A 23,613-nucleotide genomic window follows, 5' to 3' on the forward strand; every position below is an offset into this window, starting at 1 on the left:
TTGGTGCATATGCTCTCAGTGTACATAAAAGATATGTTCATCAAGAATTCTAAGGTACAGCACTTAATGAAAGTCATAGCGTACAAATAAGCAATCAGGAAACAATATCAATATAAATCGTAAGGATACAAGCAACAAAGTTACAGTCATACAGTCATATGTGGAAGGAGATGGGTGATGGAAATGATGAGAAGATTAATAGTAGCACAGACTTAATAAATAGTTTGACAGTGTTGAGGGAATTATTTGTTTAGCAGAGTGATGGTGTTTGGGAAGAAACTGTTCTTGTATCTAGTTGTTCTGGTGTGCAGTGCTTTGTACCATCGATTTGAGGGTAGGAGTTGAAACAGTTTATGTCCAGGATGCGAGGGGTCTTTAAATATTTTCACAGCCCTCTTTTTGACTCGTACAGTATATAGGTCCTCAATTTTCTGAAGTCTTTGTCTGTCTTGGTGTCAGGTTTTAGCAAAAACTAAGAAAGAAGATTCTTTGTTGTGCTTTTTTGATGACGTTTTTGATATTAGCTGTCCATTTTAGATCTTGCGATATGGTAGAACCTAGAAATCTGAAGGTCTCTACTGTTATACTGTGTTGTCTAGTATTGTAAGTAGTGGTAATATGAAAGGGTTTCTCCTAAAGTCTACCACCATTTCTACAGTTTTGAGTATGTTCAGTTCCAGATTGGTTGAGTCACATTACAAGGCTAGTTGTTCAACCGTATTTTTTTTTTATTGAAAATGTTTTTAAAAACAAACAAACATTTTTACCCCTTTTTCCCCTCCCCCCCTCAAAACCCCCTTCCCCCTCCCTTCGCCCCCCCCCCGCTTCCCGGGTCAATCGTAAGATATTGTTACACATAAACCAAACATAGAATAAGATTTTCCCTTCTAATCCAATTAGCCTCATCCGAGTCTTTTCATTTCCTAACCACCCCATAACATTCTAAAATATTACATCCTAATTATTCAAAGGCAATCTGATATCTCTTAATCTGATATCTATTTTGTAAATAATCAATCCATTTTTCCCATTCAATTAAATATCTTTCCTGCGTATTGTCTTTCAAAAAGGCTGAGATTTTTGCCATCTCAGCCAAGTTGATAACTTTCAATATCCATTCTTCTATTGTAGGTAATTCTTTTTTCTTCCAATATTATCCAATCAGCAGCCTTGCTGCTGTTATTAAGTTCAAGATCAATTTAGTCTCAGTCACTGTACAATCCGTTATAATTCCCAAAAGGAAAAATTGCAGCAGGAACTTTATCTTCTTCTTCAAGACATTTTGAATAATCCACCAAATTCTTATCCAAAAGGCCTTAATTTTCTTGCAAGTTCACCAAATATGAAAATATGTAGCATCATCACACTCACATCTCCAACATTTCGTTTGGATATCAGGATACATACATGATAATTTTTTGGGATCTAAATGCCATCTGTAAAACATCTTATAAAAATTTTCTCTTAGATTCTGTGCTTGTGTAAACTTAACATTTCTAACCCAGATTTTCTCCCATGTTGCCAACATTATTGGTTCCTGAATATTCTGTGCCCATTTTATCATACAGTCCTTTACCAAATCCTTTTCCGAATCTATTTCAAGCAACACGTTATACAATCTCTTTATATGCTCCTGGGTCTGATTTCTAATTTGCTTTATTAAATTTTCCTCCCTTTGCGTTATACCAATTTTTTGATCTTCTTTCCATCTAGCGCTTAGTTGCCCATATTGAAACCAAGTATATTTGCTCCCTTCTTCATTTAATACCTGTAAAGATTTTAATTGCAAGCTACCTCTTTCAGCATACAAGAGTTCTTTATAAGTAATCATTTCCTGTTTCTGTTCTATATTTATATTCTCTATTGCGTGTCTGGGGCTTGCCCATATAGGAATCTTATAGTCTAGTTTGTAGGAATATTTTTTCCAGACACGCAAAAGAGCACTTCTCAACACATGATTCTTAAAAGCCCTATCCACTTTTTTTCATAAAAGAAATACACATGCCATCCATATCATAAGTCATAACCTTCTATATTCTTTCCTCCGTTAAATTAAACCAGTCACTTATTACTGAAAGGGCTATTGCTTCATAATATAGTTTAAAATTAGGCATTTTTAGGCCTCCTCTATCCCGTGAATCCTGAATTATTTTCATTTTAACCCTCGCCTTTTTACCTTGCCATATAAATTTATTAATCCTGATCTGCCGTTCCTCAAATTTTTATCTTTCTTGATTATTGGTATCATCTGGAACAGAAACAAAAATCTAGGTAACACATTCATTTTAATAGCCGCTATCCTCCCTAATAATGATAGCTGCAGTTTTTTCCAAGCATTCATGTCTTTCTGAACTTTTTGCCATAGCAACTCATAATTATTCTTATACAGTTTCCTGTTCGATGAACTAATATAAACCCCTAAGTATTTAACCTTTTTTACCGTTCAGCCGTCTTTTGACTGGAGAGTTTAAGCCATTTATGTTAATAGAAATTAATTTGATTTTTTCTTCCATTATATCTTCTGTTGGTGGCCCTAGTTCCTTTCCTTAGTCTCATTTCTATTTGTGTCTTCAACTTCACCCCTGTTCTTTCCTGTTGTTCTCTTAAAGCCCTCTCCTGTGATTCAGTTTCCAGTTCCTTTCCTTCTTCCTGACTCTTCTCTTCTGTTTCCTCCCCACTCTCCCTCTCATCTGTTGTTATACATTGATCATAGAATTCTTGAGCCTTATCTGGTGTATCCAGTCTAATTTTTTTTTTCTTGCCATGTCACCAAAAAGCCTTTTCCCCCCTCATGGAGAACCTCTTTTATTTCATTGATACCAAAAGAGGAACAGGATTGTTCTAAACCTGGGAACTATAGGCCAATCTCACTTTTAAATAATGATTATAAGATTTTTGTTAAAATAATAGCTAATAGATTAATGTTGATTTTGCAGCGAAGAATTCATAATGATCAATCTGGATTTATAAAAGGGAGACAGATGAGGAATAATGTTAGGCAGATTGTTAATTTACTGGAGTATTTAGAAAAGAAAAATTTTATTCCAGCAGCATTTATCTTTCTCGATGCAGAGAAAGCTTTTGATCGATTGCATTGGGATTTTTTATTTAAATTAATAGAAAAGATGCAATTTGGAGATGGTTTTACAAGAATAATTAGGGCAATTTATGGAGAGCAAACAGCACAGATTATAATCAATGGTAGCTTAACAGAACCTTTTAAGATTGCGAAAGGAACAAGACAGGGATGTCCTTTATCACCATTATTGTTTATTTTAACTCTAGAACCATTATTGGATAAAATACGAGAAGTAAAGGAGATAGAGGGAATTAGAGTTAGGCAACATGAATATAAACTAAGAGCTTTTGCAGATGACCTGGTGATTACTTTAACAAACCCTATAAATTCTAGTAAATCTTTGTTGGAAATAATTGATCAATATGGGAAGGTTTCAGGGTTTAAGGTAAATCAGAAAAAGACAAAAGTGATAATAAAAAATATGGCCAGACAACAGAAAGAAAAACTAGAGGAAATAACAGGATTTGAAATTGTAAAGAAGGTTAAATACTTAGGGGTTTATATTACATCGTCAAATGTGAAATTGTATAAGAATAACTATGAGGTTTTATGGCAAAAAGTTCAGAAGGAGTTGATTGTTTGGAAAAAATTGCAATTATCTTTGCTGGGGAGAATTGCTGCTATTAAAATGAATGTTTTACCTAGATTTTTATTCCTCTTTCAGATGATACCAATAATTAAGAAAGATAAGAATCTTGAAGAATGGCAGAAGGGAATTAACAAATTTATATGGGAAGGTAAAAAAGCTAGGGTTAAAATGAAAATAATTCAAGATTCTCGGGAAAGGGGAGGTTTAAAAATGCCCAATTTTAAATTATACTATGAAGCAGCTGCTCTCTCTGCAATAAGTGATTGGTTTATTTATTTATTTATTTATTTGATTTCTATACCGCCCTTCTCCCGAAGGACTCAGGGCGGAGTACAGGCAAGAATAAAACAGACGGTACAATATACAAATTTAAAATGCGTTTAATTTAACGGAGGAAAGAATTTTGAATATAGAAGGTTATGACTTGCTATATGGATGGCATGCATATTTAATTTATGACAAAAAAGTGGATAAGGCCTTTAAAAATCATGTGCTAAGAACTGCTCTTCTGCGTGTTTGGAAAAAATACTCTTATAAACTAAATTATAAGGTTCCTATATGGGCAAGTCCTAGACATACAATAGAGAATATAAATATTGAACAGAATCAGGAAATGATTACATATAAAGATCTTTTGTATACTGAAAGAGGTAATTTGCAATTAAAATCTCTGCACGTATTAAAAGAGGAAGGGAAAAATTATACTTGGTTTCAATATGAGCAACTACGTGCTAGATGGAAGGAAGATCAGAAAATTGGTATAGAGCAGAACGAGGGAAATTTGGTAAAGCAAATTAGAAATCAGTCTCAGGAGCATATAAAGAGATTGTATAATGTGTTACTTGAAATAGATTCTGAAAGGGACTTGGTAAAGGACTGTATGATAAAGTGGGCACAAAATTTTCAGGAGCCAATATTATTGGAAACTTGGGAAAAAATTTGGGTTAGAAATGTTAAATTCATGAGCACAGAATCTGAGGAAATTTTTATCAAATGTTTTATAGATGGCATTTAGATCCTAAAAAATTATCGTGTATGTATCCAGATATGCAAGCAAAATGTTGGAGATGTAATTGTGATGACGCTACATATTTTCACATTTGGTGGACTTGTAAGGATATAAAGGCCTTTTGGATAAAAATTTGGTGTATTTTACAAAATGTTTTGAAAAGAAGATAAAGTTCCTGCAATTTTTTTGTTGGGAATTATTACGGATTGTACAGTAATTGAGACTAAATTGTTTTTAAATCTAATAACAGCAGCAAGATTACTAATAGGACAATACTGGAAGAAAAAAGAAGTACCTACAATAGAAGAATGGATATTGAAGGTTGCCAATTTGGCTGAGATGGCGAAGATATCAGCCTTTTTGAAAGACAATACAAGAAAGATACTTAAAGGAATGGAAAAATGGATTGACTATATTCAACGTGATATCAGACTAAGAGTTATCAGACTGTTTTGAATGATTATGATGTATTATTTTGATTGTTTTGGGGAAGTTAGGAATTGATGATTGTAGGGTATAATTAAGTTGGGATGAAATTTTTTTAGCATATGTTTGTTTTATTTTTAACTATACCTTGTGTTCGTTCCGGGAAGTCGGGGGGGGGGGAGGGGGGTTGTGAAGGGAGGGGGGGAAGGGGGGGGAAATTTTGTAAAACTTTTTGAATTAAAAAAAAAAAAAGCCTTCTGGAATAAGCCAGTGGAACATTATTTTATATTTCACAAGTTGAGAGGAGAGGAAGTGGTAGTTTTGCCTTTGGTCCCTTACTCTTCTAGGTATTTGTTTGAGTGTCAGTATCTCTTTCCCTTTATATATCAGAGATGAGTCCCGTGTTCTCCTTTAAATTTCGTCACTAATTGTTTGTTTGTTTGTTTTTTATTTTTTGAAAGCTAATTGGTTTGTGTGTGTGTGTGTGTGTGTGTGTGTGTGTATGTATGTGTGAATTGTACATGTACCTCACGTGGCAACTTAAATCACTGCATAGTTCATATGCACTCTACAATACATCAATACCATTTTACAAATCCCATCCATCTTCAAGTTATCGGCCAACAACTCAGTCATAAGATTCAGGATGTCTCCTTCTTTATTTTCTAATATATTTTGGAATCTTAGGTAGAACAAAGATTTGTCTATTTCCAGATATGTTATCGCCTCTTCGAGCTCTCGGTAGAACAAGGATTTGTCCATTTCCAGATATGTTATCACCTCGTTGAGCTCTTGGTTCGTTGCCATCAGTTTTTTTTCTGTCTCCTCTATAGTTTTTTCTCTGTTACATTCTTACTTCCACAGTTTTTATTCTTTGCTCGTTCTTGGCAATTATCTCTTGTATTTCTCCCATTCTATCATCTAGTTTCCTAATATCCTGTTTTACTTCACCCATGTCATTCTTTAGTTCCTCATGGTTTTTTCCAATCGATTCTTGGGTTTTCAGCATCATCTCCTGAATCATATTTAGAGTTGTATGCATACTTCATAAATTCATTGCCGACCCTGCCTTTTCACCTCCCAGCATATCTCTTATCAATTTCTGTCCTGCTGGAGAGGCATTTGCGTCATTTTCTTTACTATTTTTGTAGTTGTTGCTGTACTTGACATATCCAGTTTCCCAAAAAATTTCTTCACAATACCATGAAATATCTAATTTCTTTCTCCTCCAGAAGCTACCTTTCCAATCACAATTCTTAAATATTTTTTGCTTCTATAACCTTACTCACCTAGTTTACCATCAGTTAGATTTTACAGTTAATTAACTAAGATAATCAAATCATTGGATAATATAATTAATTATATAATTAATCTTACTGTTCTATCCATCAATAATTTCACTCTAAATTTATTTAGCAATACCTAAATAAACTAAAATTTAATACCTCAAAGACAAGAAGAGAAAAAGAAAGAAAAAAACCAAAGTATAAATTAATTAACATTATTTAAAACAAACTTTATCAATCAAATTCAATACAATAAGTTTAATCTGTAAATTTTATAAATTTAATAGATTAGTCTATTTATCTATTTATACTAAATCAGTCAATTTGGTGTTGGATAATAATGAAGATAATAAAAAAGGTCTAAGTATACACCTTGATATTTGCTATTAGATAATATAAATAATATACACATCTGGCCACTAATCTTTTCAATCCAAAATCATCTGCTGGTTTTAAGCAATTCTTTCACTCTTCTACTTCATTACATTGTCCACAGTTCTTTCGTTTATTACCTTCCATGTCCTAAATCCAATATGTCCGCTCCTGCTAATATGCACTGTCACTTCACTTCACTCTTCAAACCTTCTCTTTTCAGTTTTAGTGTCCACAATCTCCAGTTGCCACAGGTTCAAACACAATCTTTCTTTCTCACTAGTTACAGTGTTCTTTCTTCTCCTTTCAACTCTTCAGATCACCCACTTTCCTTTTGTCAACCTTCTTCCCAGACTTTTGCTCCACCGTCAAAGCACTGCTTTCGCCTTCTTTGGAGCTTCACTTGTCAATCAGTTTGTAAATTCCAGCAAATTAGCAGCCCAGTAACTCACTCTGTCCTGTTTCTAGCCACTGATACTTCTCACTACTTTTAACTCCTTGCTTCCTTCACCATTCAGGTAAGCCACCACATCTCTGGATCTGATCATTACAGCCGGTCTCTTTCGCGCCAAAATTCAAGGGGCTCCTTGAAGGGGTAATGGGAGATCATGCTTTTCCCCATTACCCCAAGAGTGTCCCCTATACAGAGCCGACTCCTCAAGGTCGGGTCTCGCCTCTACGAGCTTTCAGGCGTCAAAATTCACTCCAAAAAAATGGAACTCTGTTTTCCTGAACTGCAACACTGTGACATCACCCCCAAAGTCTCAAACTTGGCCATGTTTTCAAGATTAATGTCAGCTCTTCTTGATAAGACATCTCAAGAAACAGAAGCCATAGAGATTTCAGGAACGTTGTGCTACTGAAAGGATTTGATCAAGTTGTGGATTATCATTGCTGAGTCTGACTGGTTTATTTATTTATTTATTTATTTATAATTACATTTTTATACCACACCATCTCCTGAAGGACTCAGGGCGGTGTACAGCCAATATTAAAATACACATAACACTATGATATAAATATAATAAATAAACACTATTTAAAAACAATTTAAAAACAAATATTTAGTGGCCGAATCACTAAAATGGCCGAAGACCGATTAAAAACCCATTAAAATTTCGCTAAAATACATTCTTAGGCTAGTCCCGCTCAGTGAAATAATAAAGTCTTTAGTTCACGCTTGAAGGCCCGGAGGTCGGGTAGTTGGCGTAACCCCGGAGGTAACTCGTTCCATAGGGCTGGTGCCGCCACAGAGAAGGCCCTCTCCCTGGGGGCCGCCAACCTACATTGTTTGGTCGATGGCACCCTGAGGAAGTCCGCTCTGTGGGAGTGCACAGGTCGTTGGGAGGCAATCGGTGGCAGAAGGCGGTCTCGCAATACCCCAGTCCTAAGCCATGGAGCGCTTTAAAGGTGGTAATCAGCACCTTGAATTGCACTGAAAAGCTACCGGCAGCCAGTGCAGGCCGCGCAGGATGGGTGTTATATGGGAGCAACGTGGTGCCCCCTCTATCACCCGCGCGGCCCCATTCTGGACTAGCTGGAGCCTCTTGGTGCTCTTCAAGGGGAGCCCCATGTAGAGAGCATTGCAATAGTCCAGGCGGGAAGTGACGAGGGCATGAAAAAAGGGTTTAAAAGGGTCATAGTTGGCACATAGACATACTTATGTCACTATCCTTACTATGGCAAGAAATATAAGTCAAGGAGTACTTCTTTATATATTGGTCTATTTTATCAGCAGTTATGTTGTTTTTTCTCACTATTGTGGCAAATATATGTACAAAAGAGATGGATTGCATCCATCAAAGAAAGGGACTGAGTTACTTAACAATACATTCACAGATTTTCTGGATAAACATTTAAACTGAACAGTGGGGACAGAGAATTAAATGATACAGAAAATTTCTGTCCCCAGCAATCCAAAATTAATAAAATTAATAAGTCTGTGTGGGTAAGATTATCAGTCCTGCTACCAAGTAAAACCAAGCATTTAATAGTGAGTGCCATATCATGTGCACTAATCAAACAGGTGGCAAGAAAGTAGGGGCAGTCAGGCACAACACAGGTTATGTAGACAGTAAACATAAGGTCAATCAAAATGGACTCTAAATGTCTATACACCAATGCACAGAGTATGAGGAATAAACGGAGTGAATTAGAAATTCAAGTAAATGAGGGCAGATAGGATATTGTTGCCATTACAGAAACTTGGTGGGATGAAACCGACAAATGGAACATACAGCTAGAGGGATATAAATTATTTAAAAGAAATAGACCAAATAAAAGAGGAGGTGGAGTTGCACTATATATAAGAAATAACTACATCCTACAAAAATAGAGCACAGCAATGATGAAAATTATCTTGAATGCATTTGGGTCAATATTAAAGGTGGGGGGAATGATATTGCCATAGGTCTATACTATAGGCCACCCAACCAAACAGAGGAAGTAGACAAACTTTTTGCTAATCAGCTAGCTAAGGTATGTAGGAAGCACATCACAGTAGTAATAGGGGATTTTAACTATCCTGACACCAACTGGGAGACAAACTCTGCACCAAGTGGAAGATCCAACAGGTTCCTAACAAACCTAGCAGACAACTTCGTTTCCCAAAAAGTAGAGAAGGGAACAAGGGGATCAGCCATGTTGGACTTAATTCTCACTAGCAGAGATAGAATAGAATAGAATAGAATTTTTATTGGCCAAGTGTGATTGAACACACAAGGAATTTGTCTTGGTGCATATGCTCTCAGTGTACATAAAAGAAAAGATACGTTCATCTATCATGAAATGATAGAAGGTGGAATTCAACATTATGCAAACACAAGTAGTAGAACAAAGTCAAACTAGAGTCTTGGACTTTAAGAGACCTAATTTCAATAAACTTAGAGCTTGAGAAGGATTCCATGGATGAGAATCCTCAAGGGGAAAACAACTCAAGAAGCTTGGGAAATTTTGAAAAGTAAGATTATAAAAGCCCAGTCTAGCACAATACCAATGAAGAAGAAAAATAATAGATCCAAAAGAAACCAGCATGGATGCATAAAGAACTATCTGACAAATTGAAAGACAAAAAGGACAAGTATAAAAAGTGGAAAGGGGGGCAAATAACTAAGGCAGAACATCAGCAAATAGCCCGAGCCTGTAAAGATGAAGTGAGGAAAGCTAAGGCTCACAACGAACAAAGGCTAGCGACAAAAGTAAAAAATAACAAAAAAAGCTTCTTCCAACATGTTAAAAACAAGAAAAGAGTCAAGGAAACAATTGGCCCATTGCTGGGAGAAAGTGGCAAGAAGGTGACAAGCAACAGGGAGAAAGCAGATCTACTTAATATTTTGCATCTGTCTTTACACAAAAAGAAAAAACAATCCAACCATCAAAAACAGCACCACAAAAAACAGATTAGAAACACAAGTTAAAATAGGAAAAAAAATGGTAAGTGAACACCTGTCTACCCTTGACTAGTTAAAATCATGAGGACTGGATGGATTACACCCCAAGGTTCTGAAGGAACTGGCAGACAAGATCTCAGAACCACTGAACTATATCTTTCAAAGATCCTGGAGCACAGGGGAACTGCCAGAGGACTGGGAAAGAGCTGATGTAGTTCCCATCTTCAAAAAAGGAAGAAAAAAACCAGATCCAGGAAACTACAGACTTATCAGCCTGACCTCAAAACCAGGGAAGATTCTGGAAAAGATAATCAAGCAACGAATCACCGAACACCTAGAAACAAACAAAGTAATAACCAAAAGCCAACATGGGTTTGTCAAAAACAGATCATGCCAGACTAATCTCATTGCATTCTTTGACAAAATGACAAAATTAGTGGACCAGAGGAATGCTGTCGATATAATTTACTTGGACTTCAGTAAAGCATTTGATAAAGTAGACCATAACCTACTACTAGATAAAGTAGAAAAATGTGGGTTAGACAGCACCACCACCAGATGGATTCGTAACTGGCTGACCAACCGCACTCAACGTGTAGTCCTCAATGGAACTACATCCACATGGAGGGAAGTATGCAGTGGAGTACCCCAAGGCTCTGTTTTAGGCCCAGTACTCTTCAACATCTTCATCAATGACTTGGACGAGGGGATAGATGGGGAACTCATCAAATTTGCAGATGACACCAAGCTGGCAGGAATAGCCAACACTCCAGAAGATAGGCTCAAGTTACAGAAAGATCTTGACAGACTTGAACATTGGGCGCTATCTAACAAAATGAAATTCAACAGTGAAAAAAGTAAGGTTCTACATTTAGGCAAAAAAACCAAAATGCACAGGTACCATATATGTGGTACCTTGCTCAATAGTAGTACCTGTGAGAGGGATCTTGGAGTCCTAGTGGACAACCATTTAGATATGAGCCAGCAGTGTGCAGCAGCTGCCAAAAAAGCCAACACAGTTCTGGGCTGCATAAACAGAGGGATAGAATCAAGATCACGTAAAGTGTTAATACCACTTTATAATGCCTTGGTAAGGCCACACTTGGAATATTGTGTTCAGTTTTGGTCGCCACGATGTAAAAAAGATGTTGAGACTCTAGAAAGAGTGCAGGAAAGAGCAACAAAGACGATTAGGGGACTGGAGGCTAAAACATATAAAGAACGGTTGCAGGAACTGGGTGTTGTGTCTTGCTCGCTCCCCCTGCCGCAGCCGGGCCCCTCTTATCTCCTGCCAGACGCTGATAGTTCGGAAGAATGTACTGGCATGCCTCCAGCCCCCAGCCCTGGCACCATGCCTGGACAGACTGAGCAAGACGAAGGGCCTGACGTGCCTTCAGCCCCCAGTCCTGGCACCATGCCCAGGCAAACGGAGCAACTGAACCCCTCCCCCACAGCATGTGAGCCTGAAGAATGTGAAGCCAGTCATGAGCTCAGATTACCAACAGCTGGAGGCTGGAGAGATCCTCACTTCCGGAGAATTGAGAGGCGACGTCAGCAAAAGGAAGGGAGGGGCAGGCCTGGATAAGTGCTGAGTCATGGAGCCACACCCCATGGCCTATATAAAGGATCTGCTTTCTGGCATTCTCTGAGTCAGGCAGTCTAACTTGGATTGCTGAAGTCACTTCCTGGTCTCCTGCCTGCCTTGAGAACTCTGATAGGACTTTGGCAGAGCTGCAGAGGCACGCTTGATACGGACTTCCCCGACCCGGCCGTCAGTGGAGGAGTGGGACACGACACTGGGTATGTCTAGTTTAATGAAAAGAAGGACTAGGGGAGACATGATAGCAGTGTTCCAATATCTCAGGGGTTGCCACAAAGAAGAGGGAGTCAAACTATTCTCTAAAGCACCTAAGGGTAGAACAAGAAGCAATGGGTGGAAACTAATCAAGGAGAGAAGCAACTTAGAACTAAGGAGAAATTTCCTGACAGTTAGAACAATCAATAAGTGGAACAACTTGCCTGTAGAAGTTGTGAATGCTCCAACACTGGAAATTTTTAAGAAAATGTTGGATAGCCATTTGTCTGAAATAGTGTAAGGTTTCCTGCCTGGGCAGGGGGTTGGACTAGAAGACCTCCAAGGTCCCTTCCAACTCTGTTATTATGTTATATGCTCTCAAGAAGGGGCCGGATAGCTCAGGCTGGTAAAGCCTGTTATTAAGAACACAAAGCCTGCAATTACTGCAGGTTCAAGCCCGGCTCAAGGTTGACTCAGCCTTCCATCCTTTATAAGGTAGGTAAAATGAGGACCCAGATTGTTGGGGGGGCAATAAGTTGACTTTGTAAAAATATACAAATAGAATGAGACTATTGCCTTATACACTGTAAGCCGCCCTGAGTCTTCGGAGAAGGGCGGGGTATAAATGTAAACAAAAAAAAAAGAAAAAAAAGAAAAACAGAACTACCTTGAACCAAATCATGCTCCAATTGTATTTTACTGATTCTGTCTAAAAGTTATTTGGGCTCGAGGAGCTGGGAGGTTAACTGCTGGAGCATGTTTGCAGTAACTCCTCTCAGTTTTATTTTATTTTATAAATTTTTAATATTCCCACTGGATCTATTCTTATTTAACTAATATTCTTTGGATGAGATAACAGCAAAGACCACAACACAGATAAAGGGTTGGTTTTTTTCCTGGGACTGGTAAGACATGGGAAAAAGAAGGAAATGTCGTGGTACCAGCCCCAGATCTCTCCCGCCCGTGAAAACTGCAAAACAACCAAGAATTGAGGAGCACTTTGCCAGAAACAGAACTAAGTAAAATTAACCCCCCCTCCATCTCCAACAAATTTGAGATGTTAGAACTGGACCTTCAAAGAGAATTGGCAAAACAACAGCTATTAGACTTTCCCGATCTTTGGGGGGGTTGGGGGAGCAAACTGACAGCCAGCTGCTCTCACAAACAACTAGATTGACTTTGGGAGGCTGCTGTGTTCACTAAATTGGACTTGCGAGGGACCTATAATCTTGTTCGGATCCGTCCTGGGGTTAAATGGAAGACAGTGTTCGGCACCCATTATGGACACTTTTGAGTATACGGTTATGCCGTTTGGGCTGACCAATGCTCCTGCCGTTCCAACATTTCATGAATGACATTTTTAGGGACCTCTTAGACAAGTTTGTCGTCATTTATCTCGATGACATTCTGATTTACTCTCCCTCCCAGGAGAGCCATCAACAGCACCTCCGCCAGATCCTGCAATGTCTCTGGGAGAATCATCTGTATGCGAAAATGCCAGTTTTTCCAGTCCACCATCGAGTTCCTGGGGCATCGCATCTCTCCTGAGGGCATGGCTATGGAGCCGAGCAAGGTGGTGTCTTTGTGTAGTTGGCAACCTCCTCGATGAGCGAAGTATGTCCAGTGCCTTCTCGGGTTCGCCAACTACTATCGGACCTTTATCCCCAGCTTTACTACCTTGACCACACCCCTTTTTCGGCTTCTGCAGAAAAAGGTCCCGTTCTGGTAGGATACCACCAAGCAGCAGGCATTCCAGGCCTTGAAACAGGCCTTCATGAAGGAGCCTATCTTGAAGCATCCTGACCCCTATCGTCCATTTGTGGTGGAAGCAGATGCATTGGATGTTGCTGTTGGTGCGGTGTTGCTCCAGACTCGCATGTCCAGTGGTACCCTCTTCCCTTGTGCATATTATTCCCAGAAGCTCAACCCTTCCGAGCACAATTACACCATCTGGGAGAAGGAGTTACTGGCCATTAAGATGGCGTTTGAGGCCTGGAGACATCCTCTGGAGGGGGCCTGGCATCATTGAAGTCCGGATGGACCATAAAAACCTGGAGTTCCTACAGACCACCCGGAAATTGAACCAACAGCAGATTCGGTGGTCCCTCTTCTTTGCCCGGTTTCATTTCCATGTGACGTACATCCCCAGTGGTTGCAACCAAAGGGCAGATGCGCTCTTGAGAAAACCGGAGTATTCCCACATCGAAGACCCGCTTCTGCTCCGGACAGTGTTGCCTGTAGAATCTTTCTCTGCTATTCAGGAACCAGTGGATTTACGGACTCAGATCTGGGAAGCGCAGCAGCACGATATTTACGTAGAGTAACGCAAGGAAGAGATAGGGCCCGACTCTCCATGGACATTTCACGAGGATACCGAGACAGGCTTTATGTGCCGGTAGGGCCACTTCGGGGACTTACCTTGTCACAGTGTCATGATAATCTTGCGGCAGGGCACTTAGGCCTCTTTAAGACACTGAATCTAGTTTCGCGTACTTTTTGGTGGCCTCGCTTGCGACACAATGTCCAGACTTATGTCCTGTGTTCGCTGCCGACAGGCCAAGTCGGCAACAGGAGGACCTCCAGGGCTACTTCAGCCATTGCCGACACCAGAGAGACCTTGGGGTGCCATTTCCATGGACTTTTTGACGAATTGCCTCCATCTTCTGGACTCACGACCATGTTCGTGGTGGTGGACATGCTGACAAAGATGGCACATTTCATTCCATGTTGTGGGTTACCGACGGCTCGCACCACCGCCCACATGTTTATCCAACACATCTTCTGGCTCCATGGCCTACCAGAAAGGGTCGTATCGGACCAAGGGGCTCAATTTACTGCCCAGTTTTGGAAAGGGCTGATGACAGCCTTGGATGTAAAGATCTGCCTGTCGTCAGCACATCATCCGGAAACTGACAGCGGGACTGAGAAAGTGATTGGCATTCTGGAGCAATACCTGTGCTGCTTTGTGAACCAACAACAATTGGTCGGTGTATTTGGCAGTAGCAGAGTTTGCGTTCAACAACTCGCAACACACCTCCATGCAAACAACCCCTTTCCTGGCTAATGTCGGATAGTAAGTTTGAGGGATCATACTTAGAAGGGTTTGAATCCTTAATTAAAAATTTGAAATCAGTTCTCACTAATAGAACACTGGCTCACTCCAAAAAGCCGGCTTTAAAGAATAAAAAATGGCTTGATAAAGATTGTATGCAACTGAAAAGGACATATAAGAAGGAGTACAGAAAAAGTAAAAACCATCCCTTCTGAGGATCATACTCATTATTTAAAGCAATTGAAGGCACAATAAGACCCTTTTAAAAGAAAAGAAAAGTGTGACTCTGAAGGAGTCTTGGCGTAGATTACCGTATTTTTGCACTATTAAGATGCACTTTTGCCCCCCAAAAAGTGGGTGGAAATATCTGTGTGTCTTATAGAGCGAATATTGCGGTGGGGAGAGGGAGGTTGGTGAAAGCCGCTGCCTGTCACTGCTGCTGGTGTTTGCCGCTGCCAGGGAATGCTGGACCCTTCGCTGCCAAGCAGCTGTTCAGCAATTGGATTGGCCTCTCAGAATGCCTCCACTTAGCTGTTCTAGGTGGCAGGGAGCCCTGACAAGCCACGTGCTAGGGCTGTGATAACATGCTGAAGTTGATCAGACTGTTTTCTGCAAGGAAGCTAGCCGGATGAATGCTGGGAGGCAGAGCAGTTTTTTTTCTTGTTTTCCTTTTCTAAAGCTAATGTGCGTCTTATGGTCCGGTGTGTCTGATAGTGCGAAAAATACAGTAATTGCATCAGTTAAGACAAAAAATACAATCCTTTTTGGGTATATTCACCAAAGGATTGTGAAAATACTCCCCCCTGCCCCCAACTAATCAGGTACCAATTTAGGCCTGGGAAGTATATTTTAGAGAGCTATATACAGACCCCGACTATGTAACTAAGGAGAGCCAAATTAATTTGGATCAAACTCCTTGCTGGCTTCCTGTTACACCGGAAGAGATATCCCAGTAGATCGGATCCCTCAAGGCCACTAAGGCACCAGATGCTGACAATGTCCTGCCAGAAATAATTGAAAAGAATGCCTGTCGGTGGGCAACTCTATTAGCATCTCTTCTTACATTTATAGATAAAACTGGCTGTATGCCAAGAGATTGGGGATTAGCAATCATTCCAATTTACAAAAAGGGTAATAGAAATGACCCAGGCAATTATAGACCCATTAGTCTTCTGAGTGTTCTTAGTAAATTTGTATGCCAAGCACCTAAATTATAAATTCTAGAATTGGTTTATTTCAGGGGGGATAATCAAAGACAAACAAACTGGATTTAGAGAAGGAAGATCAACAATGGATCTTATCTTGGTACTTCACCATCTGGTTCAAAAATACACATGTTAAAAAAAATCCTCTTTTCATAGCCTTCCTTGATTTTAAGCAAGCCTTTGACTCAATATCCACTTACACCTTCTGGGCAAAATTAAAACTACTACTGTGTTTTCCCTGTATTTTCTTTTAAACAGGGCTTAGAAATAAGGGAGTTTCTGTTACAAATAACAGAAATAAGGGCTTAGCCTTATTATCTGGGAGCGGGTGTCATATTATTTTGGGGATGCAGGAGATGGTGAGCGTGCGACTGGATGTCCCATTGCTGCCATAGCCTCCCCTCCCTGTTCTTTGTGCTGGCCAAGTGGCTGGCTGCTGCTGCTGCCCTGACGTGTCCTGCCACCACTGCTGTTTCATGGAGCAGCACTCTGCAAGGCTTGTTGTGCCATTGCATGCACAAACTGCAGCACCGCCACGAGCTTCATCATACCGTCATAGCTGGCCGCTCATGGCTTTACCAGTATGTCGAACCTCGCGGCAATGTTGCCATTCATACATGCAGCAGCACAAGCCTTGTAGAGTCCTGCTCCATGAGGCAGCGGCATGAGGAATCTCACAGAGACTCATTTCTGGCATTTTTGGCAGGTGGGGCAGGGGAGAAACGAGACACGTGGAGCGAGACGTGGCTCCCCTTGCTGTCTCTTCACCTCCCTTGCCGGGCATGGCATAATTCCTGCCCCTCGCTTAGCCACCCACCCACTTTAGAGATGCAATTTGGGGGGGCAGGTTGGGGGGGCGAGAAGCAGGAAGTGTGTGTGTTACCTTTCCAACTCTGTCGCATTCCTCACCATTGTGTCCAGGGAAACATGTAAAAAAACCTTGCGAGTTCAATCAAACTTCTTGAACTTGCAAGTTTTCTTTTATAATGTGTTTCCCTGGACACAACAGTGAGGAACACGACAGAGCTGGAAAGGTACGGTGTGTGTTTCGCAGCCAAGCACATCCCACTGCACCCCTGTCTGCTCTCCTTTCCCGCCGTCGCTTTATCGAGAGGGGTGGCAGGTGGGGCGGGGGAGAAGTGAGACACGTGGAGTGAGTCAGGGCTCCCCTTGCCATCTCTTCTCCCCCCACAGTCACCAGGCAGGGCTACTGCCCCTTGCTTAGCCTCCCTTCCCTTTTAGGGATGCAATTTGGAGGTGACGGGGTGAGTGTGAAGTGGGCCGCATGTCTTATCTTTCCAGCTCTGTTGCATTCCTCGCTGTTGTGTCCAGGGAAACATTTATTTTAATATGGTAGTCTTTTGGTATCATCTTTTTCCACAACTTCATCAAAACCGCTCACATCCTGAATTCCATCCTGTGTTTCTTTTATGTCCATTTTGCTCAACACCATTGGTCCCAATCGCTCATGCTTAGCAACAGTGGTCTCCTTAAAAGAGTACCTCCTGTCCCTGAAGTCTGCTCTTATTGCATTTGCAACACAATTGTCACTTATTTTTTCCCAGGTATTCTTCACCCAATTGACAAGTTCTGGCAGGCCAGGCTTCACAAAATTATCTCTTTTCCTTATCATTCGGTGTTTTATGTATTGATTTATTTCCACGTGGAGATGGTCCTTAAATGGCTTATTAATACTGATATCCACTGTCTGCAGGTAGCCAGTTATTCCTGCAGGAATCATAATTTGATCGATCCTGTGTTGAGCAAGAAATTTTTTCATATCCTTGGCACAGTGAGTGCTGGCTGAATCCAACACCACCATGCCTCTTTGGCCACCTCGCACAACAAGTGGGAGCATTAGCTCCACCCACTTCCTGATAGCTGCTTGGGTGTACCAGGCCTTTTGAGTTTCAAGGACGTAAATTTATGAAACCTTTCAATTTTGTCCCTCTTTCCCTTGCTTATTATTAGCAGTGTGACTTTGGTTCCATCCATCTGAATAGCCAATATGCACATCACACATGTGCTTTCATATCCCGTGGAGGGAATATAAATTGATGTGGCACCCCTCTGGTCAATGGTAGTTTGAGCTTCTTGGACCATAAAGACAGCTGTTTTGTCCATAAAAATAATGTTTAATAGCTGATATTTTGGCAAAGTCAATGCCATCAACGAACGACTTGAATGCAAGTGCCTGTTTGACAAGTTCACCATCTTTCAACTTGAACAGCAAGGTGGATCTCCTCAGAGACAGTTCATGTCACTGAAGGAAGCTATCCAGCCAGTGTTGAGAGGCTTTGAATTGTCCCTTGGAAATTTGTAATTGTGCCATTTCAAGGGCAAATGCTTGACTATCAGCCCTGTGTATAACTTTGCTCTCCTGTCAGCGATCCATTTCCCTCCTGCACCTGTTGACTGAGGTTATCATACTGTACTCTCCATTTTTGGACCATACGTAGATCCAACATCTTCTCTTTACAGAAAGCTGCCAAATTCTTGCCCTGAGAATCCTCCACAATTCCTTTCTTGAATTCCACGGAGTAGCTCTTTTTGAGCTCATCCTGTCTGGGGATCAAAATAAAAGTCATTTTAGATCATTAAATCCATTAATCCAAAACCCTGGGTGTGTGGTGGTTGGGATTTGACATTGTGGTTTTCCTATGTGGGGGAAATGGATCTCTCTTTCCCTCCCTCCCTTCCTCCTTCTCATTTCTGTTTTTCTTTTTCCTCTTTCTTTCTCTCTTTTCTTTCCTTTCTCTCCCCATTCTCCCTCTCATTTCTGTTTCTTTCTTTTTCCTCTCCCTCTTCCTTTCTTTTCTTTCCTTTCTCTCCCCATTCTCCCTCTCATTTCTGTTTCTTTCTTTTTCCTCTCCCTCTTCCTTTCTTTTTCTTTCTTTCTGTTCTTTCCTTTCTCTCCCGCCATTCTCTCTCATTTTTGCTTGAGGTGGTGGTAGGTACTGGTAAGGAGTGGGGTGCAAGGCGCATCACTGCCCTGCAGCTCTTTTTCTGGCGTCCCCTTTTTTTGCAGCCGCCATCAGCATTATCGGTTAGGAGTGGGGCACGAGGCGTAAGGCGCCTCACTGGGCTGCCACTCTTTTTGCAGCAGCCATTAGTGTTACTGGGCGCAAGGCCCATTGCTGGCCTAACACTCTTTTTGCTGCCGCCATCAGCGTTACTGGTGAGTGGGGCACGAAGCACATAAATGGCCTGCTGCTCTTTTTGTGGTGGCCATCAAAGTTACTGGTTACTGGGCGCGAGACGCATTGCTAGCCTGCTGCTCTTTTTCCGGCAGCCATCAGTGTTACCGGTAGGTAAGGTAAGGGTGTGTGGGCTGCATGGGGCATGTTCCCCCCTTCTCCCCCACAATCTCACCTCCTCACCTCATGTTGTTTGCGTGGCAAGCAACCAGAGGAAATGGCAAGACCGTTGTGCATGCATGTAAGTAGTTGGTGGGGGGCTTATTTTAGTGGGGGGTATTTTATTGCATGTGCTGAAAAGCCTGATTTAGGCTTATTATCAGGGGATGTCTTATTTTTGGGGAAACACAGGATTGATAAACACCTCCTTTTTCTCATACAAAAATTGTATGCTAACTCCACCTTGAAAGTGAGGTGTAATCCTCAAGGGACTTTTTTGTGCCTAGTAAGGGTACAAAAATGGGTATGGCAGGGTTGTATTCTGTCCCTCTCCCTTTTTAATTTTTATATCAACCCCATGATAAGTCTTTTGCAGAACCCTTATCTACATCCTCCTAACTTAGCACAACGTAAATTCCAATACTCCTATATGCTGACGATGCTGCTATTATTTCACAAACTCCCATTGGACTGAAGAGAGCAATTACCGCAACACTAGGCTACTGCAGACAGAATAAGTTGGTTCTTAATTTTGACAAATCAAAAATCTGTCTCGGCTAGCTCAGCCACAGTTGTGTCAGACGCCGTGAGAAGAAACAAGCAAACTTGGTTATCTTTCCGATAGTGACTTCGTTTATTGGGTCTGCTACAAACCAGGTCTCAGTAAAAGTCGAGGTCTCTCTGTATAAAGTCAGCGCTGAGAGCTTCTGCCTCTCAGCCCCTTTTAAACATCCCGCGCTGCTCATGCCACGCCCCATGGCTGAACTGCTGCATTGATTAGACACCCGGCCGCCCTCTCCCTCCTCGTCTGACAGCCTCAGCTGCCACATCATCTGCTAAATCCTGGAACTAAAGCAGCTCTTCCTAACGCCCAGCTCTCATCTCCCTCTATCCCAGCCACCAGTGTGCTGATTCTTTTCTCATGCTTGCCAAATGTAGATCCCTGCAGCCCTCAACCAAGTCCTTGATATGTCATCCATTTGGATCTTTGATTAGGGGCTGCTCCCATGATCCTTCCCCTGTAGCATCATGTTTTGAGCCAGAGCTGGGCTCGACACTTAGTTTTTGCTAAAAATCCTATTCAATACTTCTGGAGAATAGAAGGACATAATTTACAACAGGTTAGGACATTTAAATACCTTTGGTTGGTTTTCCATTAACAAGGTACATGGAAGGCTCACCTGGATTATATGTTGTAATCAGCCCATAGGTCCTCAGATGCCATTAAACATTTCTTCTACACAGGCGGAGGTCAATTATCTTTATCAATTATCAATTATATATTTATATTATCAAATATTAATATTAAAATATTAATATAAATAAACATATTACTAAGTTATAATTGATAATTATAATTATCAATTATCTTTTTGAAGATAGGTCATCCCTATCTTAAAAAGGGGAGACCCCAGCCTAGTTGAAAATTATAGACCAATCCTGTTGCGTCACCTGCAAAGTCATGGAATCAATCATAAACCAATTCATTACCCTCCACTTAGAGACAAACAGCCTACTCTCTAACAAACAATTTGGTTTCAGAAAAAAATTATCCTGTAATCTGCACTACACTACAAAAACCTATGGACTATGCAACTCGGATCAGGGCAAAGCAATAGATGCAAATCTACATAGACTTCTGTAAAGCCTTTGATTCAGTGGTTCACGACAAACTATTATTTATTTATTTATTTATTTATTTATTTATTTATTTATTTATTTATTTAATCAAATTTTTATACCGCCCTATCTCCCGAAGGACTCAGGGCGGTTTACAGCCCAATAAAAATACAAATATAATACAAGATAAAACACTAATTAAAAAACTTATTTAAATAGGCCAAAATTTAAAATTACAATTAAAATGATAAAACCCCATTAAAATTAAATTTAAAATTAAAATTCTAGTCCAGTCCTGCACAAATAAATAGATGTGTTTTAAGCTCGCGGCGGAAGGTTCAAAGGTCAGGAAGTTGACGGAGTCCTGGGGGAAGTTCATTCCAGAGGGTGGGAGCCCCCACAGAGAAGGCCCTTCACCTGGGTGTCGCCAGTTGGCACTGCCCGGCAGACGGCATCCTAAGGAGTCCCTCCCTGTGAGAGCGCACGGGTCGGTGGGAGGCAATCGGTGGCAGCAGATGGTCCCGTAAGTAGCCCGGCCCTAAGCCATGGCGCGCTTTGAAGATAGTTACCAAAACCTTGAAGCGCACCCGGAAGGCCACAGGCAGCCAGTGCAGTCTGCGCAGGAGTGGTGTCACATGGGAGCCACGTGGGGCTCCCTCTATCACCCGCGCAGCTGCATTCTGGACTAACTGGAGCCTCCGGGTGCTCCTCAAGGGAAGCCCCATGTAGAAAGCATTGCAGTAATCCAGGCGAGATGTCACGAGAGCATGAGTGACCGTGCATAGGGCATCCCGGTCCAGGAAGGGGCGCAACTGACGAACCAGGCGAACCTGGTAAAAAACTCTCCTGGAGATGGCCGTCAAATGGTCTTCAAAGGACAGCTGTTCATCCAGGAGAACGCCCAAGTTGCGCACCCTTTCCACTGGGGCCAATGACTCGCCCCCAACAGTCAGCCGCAGTTGCAGCTGACTGTACCGGGGTGCTGGCATCCACAGCCACTCTGTCTTGGAGGCATTGAGCTTGAGCCTGTTTCTCCCCATCCAGACCCGTACAGCCTCCAGGCACCGGGACAGCACTTCGACAGCTTCGTTGGGGTGGCCCGGTGTGGAAAAGTACAGCTGAGTATCATCAGCGTACAGTTGGTAACTCACACTGAAACCACTGATGATCTCACCCAGCGGCTTCATATTGATGTTGAACAGGAGGGGCGAGAGAATCGACCCCTGCGGCACCCCACAAGTGAGGTGCTTCGTTGTCGACCTCTGCCCTCCCATTTTAGAACTACTTCTAAAACTAAAATCTTATGGCATTTCTGGACCCCTGCACAATTGAATAGCTGCGTTCCTGTCAAACAGGCAACAAGTGGTCAAAATAGGGAACACCCTATTAAATCCTGCACATGTTAACAGTGGTGTCCCCCAAGACAGTGTTTTAGCACCAAGACTATATTTTACATAAATGACCTTTGCAATCGTATTATAAGAAACTGCGTTCTCTTCACTGATGGTGTAAAACTATTTAATGCAACTATCCTTCAAAAAGACCTAGACTGTGTGTCAGAATGGTCAAACAATTGGCAACTTCAAATCTCAAGTAACAAATGCCCTGTCTTGCACATTGGCAAAAAAAAATCAGAACACAAAATACAAGCTGGGTGGACACGACCTAGTAGACAACCCTCACTCTTGCAAGGACCTTGGAGTACTCATCTCTAATGATCTAAGTGCCGGAGCTCATTGTAACAACATTGCCAAAAAGGCATTAAGAGTTCTTAACCGAATCCTGTGTAGCTTCTTCTCTGGTAACATTGTACTGCTAACCAGAGTATACGAAACATTTGCTAGACCAATTCTCAAATACAGTTCGTCTGTCTGGAACCCGCATTGCATATCGGACATTAATATAATTGAGCAAGTCCAGAGATATTTCACAAGAAGAGTCCTCCACTCCTCTGCTCGCAACAGAATACCTTATGCCACCAGACTCCAAATTTTGGGCTTAGACAACTTAGAACTGCACCACTGTCAGTCTGACCTAAGCATAGTACATTAAATTATCAGCTATAATGTCCTACCTGTCCATGACTACTTCAGCTTCAACCGCAACAATACACGAGCACACAGTTAAATACAAACTTAAGGTAAACTGCTCCAAACTCGATTGCAGAAAATACAACTTCAGCAACAGAGTGATCAATGTGTGGAGTACACTACCTGACTCTGTTGTTTCTTCCCCAAACCCTCAAAACTTTAACCTTAGACTGTCTACTGTCGACCTCACTCCTTTTCTAAGAGGTCTGTAAGGGCGTGCATAAGCTCACCAATGTGCCTACTGTCCCTGTCCTAATGTCCCCTTTTATTTGTATCCATTTCATGTATTCATAATCATGTTTATACTTATATCTGTTATCTAATACATACTTGACAAAATAAATA

The 23,613-nt window shown here is 41.2% G+C and overlaps 1 protein-coding gene across 6 annotated transcripts in view; it reads left to right on the forward strand.

Moving 5' to 3' along the window:
* The window catches only part of PPHLN1 (periphilin 1), an 85,891-nt gene that overhangs the window by 24,078 nt on the left and 38,200 nt on the right, over positions 1 to 23,613 (forward strand). Inside the window, exon 1 of one of the 6 annotated variants that reach the window (XM_058190134.1) lies at positions 14,899 to 15,018. The exons of the other annotated variants lie outside the window; for them this stretch is intronic. Within the exon in view, the coding sequence (XP_058046117.1) occupies positions 15,009 to 15,018 (10 nt within the window). The 5' untranslated portion in view covers positions 14,899 to 15,008. Of the gene's footprint in view, positions 1 to 14,898; positions 15,019 to 23,613 lie in introns of those variants that run through there. 6 annotated transcript variants of the gene reach the window in all.

Source organism: Ahaetulla prasina, chromosome 7, assembly GCF_028640845.1.
Source record: "Ahaetulla prasina isolate Xishuangbanna chromosome 7, ASM2864084v1, whole genome shotgun sequence".
NCBI lineage: Eukaryota > Metazoa > Chordata > Lepidosauria > Squamata > Colubridae > Ahaetulla > Ahaetulla prasina.